Raw genomic sequence first — 12382 nt, 5'->3', positions numbered from 1 at the left:
ATTTGCTTCCTCTAAGCATCTTCAAATCTTCTATTATGTTCTATACATTCAATCTTGAACTTGACCTTATATTTATATCTTACACATTATCGAGTCATCTTGAATACAACTTAGAATACTTAATATTCATCTCCTCAATTGGCCAGAACCAATCAACTAAATCAATTGAACTCAATATGTCAAAACAAGAAAATCCTTTGTTAGCTAGCCCTACTCGGTAGACACTAACTTAGAAATGATTTTCCTATGTTAACCAAGTGAATTTTATTAATATTGCATATTCACAAAGTTCCTTTGGTAACCAAGTGGGTTTGGTTAACAATGGTTCCATCCAACATTTCCTTCATTAACTGAGTGAGCTTAGTTAACACTCAACTTCTACAAAATTTTCTTTAATGATTGAGTGAACTTGGTAGACACTATCTTCTGAACTTGGCAAACTCTGGAATGCTCGATAGACACAGGAAATTGTCTTCAATGCCCAAGTGAGCTCGGCATACACTGACTAGCAATTATATGACATTTTTTATAACATCAAAGCTAATACCTAGTTAATCGATTATTTTCAACAAAAGCCACATCCAGGATGGATCCAAAAATAGTGTCCAAAACAAGAAGAGTGGAATCCTAGAAAAAGGAAAGAAGAAAAGAAGATGTAGAGGAGAGAAGAATTGGAGACTTGTTCATGTGATGCCACTCATTGATCATGGAAGGCATAGATTAACTATTAGATGTTGCAAAAGAAAATGGAGTAAATATTGGGGAGGATCTAGAGAGGAACTATAGACGAACCCCACACAAATAACATTTTTGATGATTTCATTCAAGAACTAGATGTGTTCTTGTTTGAACAACAACCATATAATGTAGAAAATAGGCTAGATGAAATACAAACAAAGAAAGTCATTGATGATTTCTCTAAGAATTAGATGAGCTCATAAATCTCATCTCACACTCCAAATTAGTAAAATATTGAAAGAAGCAAGTTGAAATGTAAAGAAATTATACTGTCAATTATGCCCTAACAAAATTATAATGCATGGCAGATTTGAGCACCACAATTTGTAACATCGATCTTTTCTAGCACAAATACAACCTCCTGGCTCAAGTTATGCAATTCACCTTGGCTCCTCTTTGTGTGTGCAACCGCATTGGGGAAAATGACAAATGCTTTTCTTTTTCATTGTATTTATAATCATGCAATCATTGTAATAACAATGACAGCGTCAATATTGCAATGATGTAGAGGAAACTTGCAAAAAAACATAAAAATTACACACAAATTACACTACCATTGCAATTTAACCCCAAATGTTGTAGTGCCTAACAAGAACACCATAAATGTCAGACTTCTTGAATTGTCCAATAGCTAGGTTCATAAAACCATGAATTAGGGATTGGACATCCATACTAACTAAACATCTCTTCATTATAAAGACTCATTCCTATGTCAACCTAGGGATATGAAACTTGAAATTGTGCTTTGTTGTTTGTGGACTAAGAAGTGACTAAAGTCACACCTACTCTAAGAGGAAATAAAACAAATATTGGAAAGTAACATTCTGAAATGAAATTACATAAAGACTCTGAATGCATCAACAACTTAAATAAACCTAATATACTTAACAAAAACATAATCTCAGCAAGTAGATTAAGAACTTCTATATTATGCTTCATTTATAGGAATAAGCATAGAATAAAATTCTAGTGGTTGAGTGAGTTGTCACTTGCTACCATTAAATCTAACTAATGAATAACAATTACCCAACTAATAAAATATATGGAACAATCACCAAGTGGGCCCCCCCTTGGGTGATTCTTCCATTATTAACTTAGATAGAGATACACCCTTTTATTTATCTTGAACACCTTACAACATGGCAATGAACTAGATTGTATCTTGATAAACTAGTAAGTTGAAAAATTGAAAACAAGATTACACCAGTACGAGGGTTCTAACCTTTCTGAAGAATGACCACCCCTTATTTATAAAGGAAATACTATCTACTTCTAACTACTAAGGAATCCACTCCCAACAAGATAATGGGACATGACTTTATTGGCACAAAAAAGTAGATAAAGTTGCACTTAGGGACAACATCATCAATTCAGTTCACTTCTAAGCAGATTTAGCACAACAAACCTCCTTAGATTTATTCCACTAAGAGACTCTAACATTGAATAATGGATTATCGCCATCATTAAAATAATAAGTTCTTTGTCTCTTGACTTGTTCAATAATCCCCTCCCTTGATTGCATCAACACCCCAAAGGGCTACCTAGAGCTCCTTCCATCGACTAGACTTTAATTCATAGTAACCCATTGATTAACCATTTTCTCCTTATTTATTATTGATTAAATTATGATTTTTTAAAATTTAAAAATGAATAAATAAAAATCTATAATCAACCAAATTTTGTAGAGTACATAATCATTTTAAACATAATCTAAAAAGGTCATAATATTAGTTGTGTAATAAGAGGTTTTAGACCTACAAGCTACCAACCTGCAAAGGCCACAACTAAAATGTCGCTCTTTGTGAGCCATTCAACTCACCAATGGACCAAGGACCCATTGACATATTTAAATATTAAAAATGAGATAATTCAATGATATTTATTCTTATTTTATTGTTGTATCTCAAAAAAGATAGTAATATATTAAAAATTTATATACATTATAGATATGTGAGAGTGGGTTAAGCAAGAGCCTACAACACAATGACAACTTGTAAGAAAAAAGTTTTTTTTTATTTTTTTTAAACAATTTCTTAAATAAATTGCATCTCTATAAGAATAAGAATAAACTAAATATTTTTCAAATATGAAAAAAAAAAATGTAAGTTATATTCAATTGATGCATTGTAAGTTATATTCAATTGATGTATAGATGAGGTATAAATCATACCTCAGACCTAAGTTCTTTAGGAACTTCCAACTCTTCCATTCTATCCCAAAGTTTGTTACGTGGCACTCTGTCAAGATTGAGACCAAAGAGTGGGTCTCTGCTTTCTTTGTAACTCTCCTTAAGATTGAGAGTTTGGTTGTTTGATGTTCTAGCGTTGAAATCACTTATTATCATTATTTCCCCTAGAGAGCTAAGGATGCCATGTCTTTTTTGAGTGCAGCGAACAGGTCTTCTCAATCCAATCTATGTTTTTAATACATTTTTTAGCCTTTTGAGGCGAAGTAACAAACAACCACCATTGTAGAAATCTGGTTCTCTGTTATTTTTATCCATATATACTACTTGTTTACATCTTCTTTCTCCAGGTTTATAAATCTGCTCCAAGTTTCGTTAATTAGAACGGTGATACCTCCATGCTCCATAACATTTTTAGAGGAAGATCAAGTGAACAGAACAACGGCGTTGATTATCAAACTTGATGAAGGAGAGACAAGTTAAACAAAACTTTGCAGCTAGATTAGTTCCACTCCTGCCTTGGGAGTGATCGTGTAGGTCCCATAGACTACTTTAGCCTTATAGACATCATAAAAATCTATCATATCATATCATATCAATCATATCATACCCTTATCTCTTATGTAGAGAAATTATTTAAGCCTTCAACCAAAAACTAAAAAAAGTTAACAATCGATTTCTATAATTCTACTGCCGAATGCAGTAACTAGCAGTACACATAAACAGTGAAGCGGAATACAATCGATCGGTCTGAGTCGAAGGAAACCAAAACCCTAAATAAACGAATAAAAGTGGATCAGAATTGTGAAGATTCACAAGCTGGAACACGAGGGAGGAGCAGGCAACACGAAAGGGGTACTGACAGCTTTCCAATTGACTGTGCGAAAATAGTATACCATATGAAGTATTTCATCAGATTCTCAAGATTACCATCGATTTTCATGCTCCTCACAAAAGGTTGGGTGAAATAAACGCCTGCTCCATTGACAACATGAACAATTCCATTCAATCAATACAAGGATTACTTTTCATACAAGTGGCAGTGGTAATACCACTTAAATGTGTAGCAAATTCTTGATGTGGAAACAGCCCTCGCTCTTGTTTGCAAAAATGATCATCAACAATTACAACTCTGAGTGGAGTTGGCATGTAAACATGACGATAAGGGGTTTCTGTTTTAGGTTGAGTTACACACAGTGTAATGGAGTACCTTCCCCTTCAGCTGCATATCACAACATCATGGACGTCCTCCTCAGCCAACACAAGAACAACCCGAATAACTTGGAGGAAATAGAAAATCTTCTGAATGTCATGAGATGCCAGGGCTGTGCAATTGATATTGGCTTAGCTGGACGCCTCATTAGCTTGTTTGGAACGGTGGGAATGGTCCACAAATCTGTCCAAGTGTTCCATGAGGTAAAAAACACACACACAATTCTGAATGTCTATCCATATAACTGTCTGCTAGATGTTTTTCTAAGTGTGGGTCATGTAGATAAATCTCTTAACTTGTTACATGAAATTCTGAAAGACAACTTCGTGCCCAATAATACTACTCTCTTTCGGCTATTTGCTGCTTTGTTTAAACAAAATAGATTGCCAGAGGCGCAGGGGATTATAATTCACACAATCGAGAAAGGTTCCGATAAACAATGTATACAATTTATTCATGTCCTGTGTGAATTTATAGAAACAAGCATGGCCTGGAAGCTTTTACGTTTAGCAAGAAGTAAAAAGGCTTGCCTCACCGTAGCGCCATTCAATGCTCTCTTGAGTAGGCTTGGTCATGAGGGTCAGCTCGCTACAATCGTTTTGCTTCTATCTGAAATGAAAGAGATGGGATGTGTTCCAAGTGTCATAATGTTTAATACACTGATAAAATCTTTATGCAGTTCAGGTCTAATCGAGGAAGCTCATCATCTCTTTAAAGATTTGAGGTGCGCTGATTTTGTTCCTGATACTATTACATATAATATCCTAATTCATGGTCTTTGCAAGGAGGGTAAAGTGCATGAAATCTATGGGTTGCTAGCAAGAATGATGCAAGATGGTTGTTCTCTGAGCATTATAACTTACAATACCCTAATTGATGGTCTCTGCAAAGTAGAGAAGGTAGGCGAAGCTGTTGGATTAATGGCTAAAATGGTAAAAGATGGTTGTTCTCTAAATATTATTACATACAATACCCTAATTAATGGTCTCTGCAAGGTGGGCGGAATAGATAAAGCTCTTCAATTAGTAGCTAAAATGGTACGAGATGGTTGTTCTCTGGACATTATTACATACAGTACTCTGATTGATGGCTTCTGCAAAGCAGGTAAAATAAACACAGCCTTTGGTTTAACAGATAAAATGATAAAAAATGGCTTTTCTCCTAATGCTGTTACATACAGTTCCTTGATTGATGGTCTCTGCAAGGTGGGCAAAGTAGAAGAAGCTCTTCTTTTAGCAGACAAAATGAAACGAGATGGCCATTCACTAAATTATATTACATATGGAACCCTCATTCATGGTCTTACCAAGTTGGGTAGAATGGATTTAACTTTCAAATTAGTAGCTCAGATGATGCATTCACAATCTGCGCTGGATATTATTACATATAATACTTTAATCAGTAGTTTCTTCAAGGAGAGTAGGGTACATGAAGCACTTGGATTAATAGCAAAAATGATACAAAGTGGTTGTCATCCAGATGTAGTTACCTTCAATTCCCTAATTGATCATCTCTGTAAGGTGGGTAAAATAGACGAAGCTCTTAGATTGGTAGCTAAAATGGTGAACAATGGCTTTTCTCCAAATATTGTTACATACAATACCCTACTTAATGGTATCTGTAAGGTTGATAGTGTACATGAAGCTTTTGTATTGGTGGGTAAAATGGTACAAGATGGTTGTTCTCTTAATGTTATTACATACAGTATTCTGATTCATGGTCTGTGCAAGGCAGGTGAAGTAAATGAAGCTCTTGAATTAGCAGATAAAATGCTACTAAATGGTTGTGCACCTGATAATGTTACCTACAGTACACTAATTGACGGTCTCTGCAAGGCAGGTGATGTAAACAAAGCTCTTGAAGTAGCTGATAAAATGAATCAAAATGGTTGTCATCCAAACTATATCACACACGCTACCCAAATAAATGCACTTGTAAAGGTGGGTAGAGTTGATTCAGCACTTAAATTGGTAGCTCAAATGAGACTTACTCACTCTGTCCCAGATATTATTACATATAATACACTAATCAGCAGCCTCTGCAAGGAGAATAAGATACATGATGCTTGCGCATTAGTAGCGAAAATGATACAAGATGGTTTTTATCTAGATATTGTTACATATAATACCCTAATTGATGGTCTGTGCAAAGTGGGTAAAGTAGATGAAGCTTTTGACTTGAAAGATAAAATGATGCAAGATGGTTTAATACCTGATATTATTACATACAGTATCCTAATATATGGTCTCTGGAAGGCAGGTGCAGTGGACTCAGCTCTCAGTATGGTAGCTAAAATGAGGGATGCTGACCGTGCTGCAGATATTATTGCATACAGTATCCTGATTAATGGTCTCTGCAAGGAGGGCAGAGTACACGAATCTCTTGGATTAGTGGCTAAAACAATACAAAGTAGCTGTTCTTGGGACACTGTGATGTACACTACCTTAATTGATTGTCTTTGGAAGGTGGGTGAAGTAAGCGAAGCCCTTGGACTAGCTAATAAAATGATACAAGATGGTTGTTCTCCAGATATTCTGACATACAGCACCCTAATTGATGGCCTTTGCAAGTTGAATAGAACGGATATTGCTGTCAGATTAGTATGTAAACTGAAGCATGTTAATTGTTTTCCAGACATTGTTACATATAATATCCTAATTAATGGTCTTTGCAAAGAGAGAAAAGTACATGAAGCTCTTGAACTAGTAGCTAAGTTGACACAAGATGGTTGCTTCCCTGATATTGTTACATACACCTCCTTAATTAATGGTTTCTGCAGGGTAGGTAAAGTAGATGAAGCTCTTGGATTGGCAGATAAAATGATACAAGAGCATTATTCTCCAGATATTATTACATATGGTGCCCTAATTGATGGTCTTTGCAAGGTCAGTAGAGTGGATTTAGCTCTCAGATTAGTAGCCAAGATGAAACAGGCCGATTATGCTCCAAATATAATTACTTATAACAGCCTTATTGATGGTTTGCGCAAGGAGGGCAGAGTACATGAAGCTCTTGGATTAGTAGCCAAAATGATGCAAAATGGTTTTTCAAAAGACACCATTGCGCACAATACACTGATTGATGGTCTTTACAACATGGGCAGAGCATATGAAGCTCCAGGGTGAATATCTAGAATGACAGAAGATGATTATTCTATCTTGATAAATGTCTTTTCCCAAGAATGACAAAACAGATTTAAGTCAAAATCTGTTTCTTCGAATGGCGAAGTTGGGCCCTCTTCTCAGGACGGAGGCATTTAGTACAACTATTGGGCTGGACAAAGATGGCAGATTGGTCGAGGCCCTGAATATGTTAGAGCATGCCCAAAAAAGTTTTTTGGCCAAATTATAACTTTTAGAGAGGTAGTTGTTGTGAAGTAAGTAGTGAAAACTTGGAGTGGTTTGAGGAGTTGGTTCACAAAAGGATGTTTTCCAGTGCAGGGTAAGCAAAATGAGAGTACTTCTGCATCACGTGTTAACAGTTTTTATCTTCCTGCTGTAGTGACATGATATTTTATGCTTCAGTCTTGGTATTTGTAAATAAGCTGATAGCTAACTATTGACTGATAATGTAGTCACCTACATTAGTTAGATTAAGAGCCATTGCAAGAATAGTGGAATGGACAATGCATACATCTAAAAATCGTGGACTGCCAGTGCACTTGCTCACTTGTGGCAAGTTTTAATTAGTTGCAGGATGCAACTTGCAGTGAACTCTCTGCGTGTCCATGCCGAAAGCTTATCTGATGCTGCATTTTGCCAAGTTTTGATTTTAAATATTTGTTTAGTTAGCTGAATTTTGCCTAGTATACAAGTCCAAATCAAAATTAGGTCTGCCGAGTTTATTTATGTCTGAATTTTGCTGATTTATAACTTTAAGGTTTGGGAATTAGGCTTTTATAAAATGTAGAAATGGCTTGCATTATTCCTGTCATAACCTCTGACAATCTGATTGGCTCTATTTGCAGGGAAAATAATTTTTTCTTGCCTTTTCAATGCTGGATGGGACAATAACAAGAGGCTTGGTTTGAAATGCCATAACATACTAATTTCTTTTTCCACAGATGGGAAAAATGGTTGGCATTACTCTGGGTGTTAGAATATGTCAGCATTCTGATTGCCTCTTTTTGGAAGGAAATTAAAGTTGACACTGCATCTTCAATGCTGGATGAGCTAATAAACAGATTGGAATAAGTGTATCTACTGAGGAATCAATTGAAGAAGCAAGGCTGTGCTCCAGATTGTTTAATGTTTCAGTAATCTGGTGAGTGACTTTTTTATGTCAGCTTATGGAAAAATCAATACTTTGTCAATGCTGATGCAATTACCATTTCTGAATAATATTCTCCAAGTTTTCTATTATATAATCTATAGCTATATAACTTAAAAGTAGTATTACCCGGAGAAGCGTTTCCAGCATAATTTGACCTGTCCCAGAAACGGAACATCTTGGAAATTTGGAAACTTTCGGAAATTCACCCCTGGCTGCTTCATAAAATTAATGTTTGAGTTCAGGATGCAGGGGCAGGAAAGGACAGAAGGGGGGGACAGGAATGTCAGAATTAGCAAGTTGGATGCAAGGGTTTCTGAGATTGAAAAAAGAGCAGAAAGGATGGAGAGCTCTCTCCATAGCTCGGCTAACCAAAGCCTCAACATAATCGAAGGTTTAAATGACAATATCATTCAGCTGCACTCGATGATGGGGGAAAGCAAAAAGGGGAAAGAGGAAAAGGACAAAGAGGAAACCAGGGCTGCAGATGAAGATGATTTCTTCCAGGTTGAGAGCCCGAGCAAAATAAGGAGATCGGAAAAGAGGAAAAGGGAAGAGAAGGCATCTCTGGATGATAGTCATTTGAAGACTGATGAGGCAGAGACCATGGGAGAGCTGGAGCTGAAGAATGCGGAGCTGGTCAAAGAAATGGTGCCCTGATTGGTGCTCCTGGTTTTTTGTCTCTACCCTGGGTTTTGGCTGATTTTATTTTGTCTAGTTCTGGTGGCCAGGTAGGGCCTGTTGTTTTTTTGCTACTTTGTTGTGAGCTTTGGACTTTTAGTAGTATTTTGATGTTAACTGGTGGGTTTCAAGAATCCTGTAAAAAACCTGTTTTACTTAATCGAAAACAAAAAAAAAAAAAAGTTTGAGTTTTGATAATTTGTTTGGCATCCATTTTCATGTGAACTCTCAGTTTAAATTGTTTGATGCAAATATTACATGTTAAGGTTCTATCATTTTTATAATAAGTATGCTTTATCCATCTTTTCATATGAATATTTTAAATTTCCCTATAAATTATAAATTTTCCCTACAGATTGTATTTTATATAGCTGTGACTACTGCTGTCCCCATCCTCTATTCTGGGGAAAAAATATCTGTCCCAGAAATCTATTCCCCTTCCTTGAAACCCAGGGTAACATAGCTTGAAAGTCAAAGTATGAATTATTCAGAGGCGGGGATTAATAGCCTTCGTACTCATAGCATGTTGGTGTCTTACGTTCAGGTGATTCTTATCTCCGTTGCTGTTGAAAATTTTGTCCTAGTCTGCCCTTTTTAATTTAAATTAGTTCGAGTCCATAAGTAGTGGCCAGTGGCTAGTATATAGTGCATCTTTTTACAGGTACTGAAATCAAAATTCTTTTAATAGACGTATGCCAGCTCTCCTTTGATAATCAAGGCTTCTTGGAGCATTTCACTGTGAATAAGATTAACTGCCCAACCAACAACTGTGAATAAGACCAACTGCTCAACCAACAACCAACTGGCAACTAGATACTCAACATTTAACTGTAACGAGCCAAATTGCACATTCTAGCTTAGGTCTTGTAACGCATCATTCCAAAATTAGGTGATTTGGGAAGTGTATCAGCCGTTCCAATATAAGCATAACAAATTAAAATCTTGACATTCTCAAAATTGATTCCGTTACTTGCTTGGTTAATATCTCATAAAGTGGCATTAGGGCTAGAAAAGCATCAACAGTTCAAAGGTTTTGGTTTTCATTAATTGTATTCTCCTCTAGTTGGATAATTTTGTTTATTAGAATCTTCCTTACCTTGATGGCCATGGCCCAGAAGGATTTACATGTCCAATTTAATATCAGTCTAGCTGTGTTACTATTTGTTCTAATCACTATTGTTTTCTGGAGCATGCATTTTGTTTTCATTAGATTTTGGTGGTTAATATCTGGTATATAATTTTGGCTAATATCACATCTTTAATCTTTTGAAACACGCTGTATCAAATGAAAGGTGAGAATTTTTAGGATATTTTGCCAAGTTTTGTAATTAAAGTTACTCCTTGCAGGTCACAGGTAAAGCCTAAAATTTGCAGCTATATTTTGAGGAGCCAGGCAATTGGTCAATTTTCTTAATCCACTTAAAAACATTGAAACATAATGTATTGTATTTTTGTGTAACTAATTAATAGACAGGTGAAGGTGTCAGCCAATATTCGGTGACTGATATCCAAAATTGTAAATGTAAATTAATGCAGAGATCTCAGATGCAAATGGCTGCAATCATTCACTTGTAATTTGTAATATTAGTGCTGAAAAAAAAAAAAAAACTATCTGTGTGCAATCTCTACTTACTGTAGTATCATTTCAATTTTATTTTATTTTGCAGATGAATGATGGTGCATTTTTTTTTTTCGGTTTTTACAGATCCCTTTCAATGGCTTTTATTTGCATTTTGTTTCACAGCGTAAATTTTCTATCTCCCTTTTGTGGTTTCTTTTGCTGATCAACATCTTTGTGGATGGTACCAACTTCTGTATTTAATTGTTCTATTTCAATGTTGCACAGTGCTGTATCTGGAGATCTATTGCTTTGAAGAAGTTCTCGTTTCTATATGAAGGCTATATATTCGTCCAGTACATATTGTCAGGGTGAAAATACTGAGATGCATAAATTGCTAGTTGTACACAGTTTTCACCTGTCTCAGTTGTCAGAAGTAATTGTTGGGTTTGTTAACCAATCGGGTTAACCGCATGTGAAATACAAATGGTAAAGGAAACAAAGCTTCTATATGTTGGCACCTAGTTTTGTATTTTGAATTATTGTTTTGGTACTCAGCTTTATAACCTTGTTTTATATATATCCAAAGCATCTCTTGTAAATGAGATAGTCAAATAATATATAATATAATGAATATTTCTCTCTACCTCTGTATTTGAATGAATGTGTTATGCCTCTGTTTAGATCTCTAATATGGTTCAGATCTGTTCTGAATCTCTAATATGGTATTAGAGCCAAGGTTAAAACCCTGGAGAGTTGAAAATTTCAGAGCCAATGGCTAGAGAGTGTTGAATGAATCAGCAGAGGAAGAGGCAGAGCCCATGGTAGATCTTGAAGAGTTGAGATGAAGACAACGAGACAAGATGGCTGCAAAAATTGAAGCCTTGAGTAACGGTGTTCTCTGAAAGTTGGGTATTGCAAGGAGAAGTACGCTGCTAAGAGATTTGGATTTGTGTAAACTAAAGAAAGGTGGAAAAATGTTGGGAAGCTCACTGTTTATTAATATTGTGTGTTGGGTACTTAAAATAGCAAATGGAAAAGTAGATGAGGAATTTATTGATACTATGATCAACAAAAGTTCTGATGGAGCTTGAGTCTCTGCCTTTTGTGAAAAATGAAAAATAAATTTGTTCAATAGTTAAAACATAGTTACTGTACAAGAAAACATAAAAAAGGCAATAACACCACTCTAAGCAGCAAATATTGATTTTGTAGTTAATGTTATCTTGGCTTTGGTCGATGTGTGAGTAAAGAAAAATAATTTATAGTTTTGAAGAAGTATGAGTAGGGTTGTTCACAAGTCTTAATTTTTTTAGAATAAGCTGTTATAGCCATTGTTTTGGGTGTAGCTCCTACAACAAACATTTATATTTTTTAAATAAATAATGATTAATGTGAGGGTTTAGAGTGAGTTAGTGGTGATATAATCCATAATCTTATTTGATGATTAAACCATGTCAAGTGAGATCTTCATCAGATTATATCTATGTTATATAGGGAGTTTTAGGTAAAGAGTTCATGGATACAAAGTCTCCCTATAACATAAATTTAGGTATATCTTCCATTTCACTTTTGTTATATAAGACTTGGGTGAGGTAAAGCAAACACTAAGAAATTTGGTCAGTACTTGATCAAAGGCTATGTGTCTAAGAGTGATATAGGGTATTGTGTGGCTCACACTTTGTTAACAAAACGTTGTCCAAAAAGTGGAGGGTGCATGTGAATCTAGATTTGATAG

The 12382-nt window shown here is 35.4% G+C and overlaps 1 protein-coding gene across 9 annotated transcripts; it reads left to right on the top strand.

Annotated features, from left to right (window-relative positions):
- Positions 1-3600: 3600 nt before the first annotated feature.
- LOC149536723 (uncharacterized) lies at positions 3601-11290 on the top strand. Of its 9 annotated transcripts, none has more exons than XM_089803530.1 (6): positions 3601-7577; positions 8104-8399; positions 8651-9136; positions 10434-10486; positions 10792-10831; positions 10933-11290. In XM_089803530.1, exon 1 carries the CDS (start codon positions 3983-3985, stop codon positions 7259-7261), a length of 3279 nt encoding a protein of 1092 aa, XP_089659656.1. In that variant the 5' UTR covers positions 3601-3982; the 3' UTR covers positions 7262-7577; positions 8104-8399; positions 8651-9136; positions 10434-10486; positions 10792-10831; positions 10933-11290. The 9 variants fall into 9 exon arrangements, with proteins under 9 accessions (XP_089659656.1, XP_089659655.1, XP_089659658.1 ...); XM_089803529.1 differs by having other exon boundaries at positions 10754-10831; XM_089803532.1 differs by lacking the exon at positions 10434-10486 and having other exon boundaries at positions 8658-9136.
- Positions 11291-12382: the final 1092 nt, after the last annotated feature.

The sequence above is a fragment of the Cupressus sempervirens genome, chromosome 10, assembly GCF_028749045.1.
Source record: "Cupressus sempervirens isolate cs-2001-9-10 chromosome 10, ASM2874904v1, whole genome shotgun sequence".
NCBI lineage: Eukaryota > Viridiplantae > Streptophyta > Pinopsida > Cupressales > Cupressaceae > Cupressus > Cupressus sempervirens.
The sequence above is the reverse complement of the archived record's forward strand: the minus strand, read 5'-3'. Positions and strand labels throughout refer to the sequence as shown.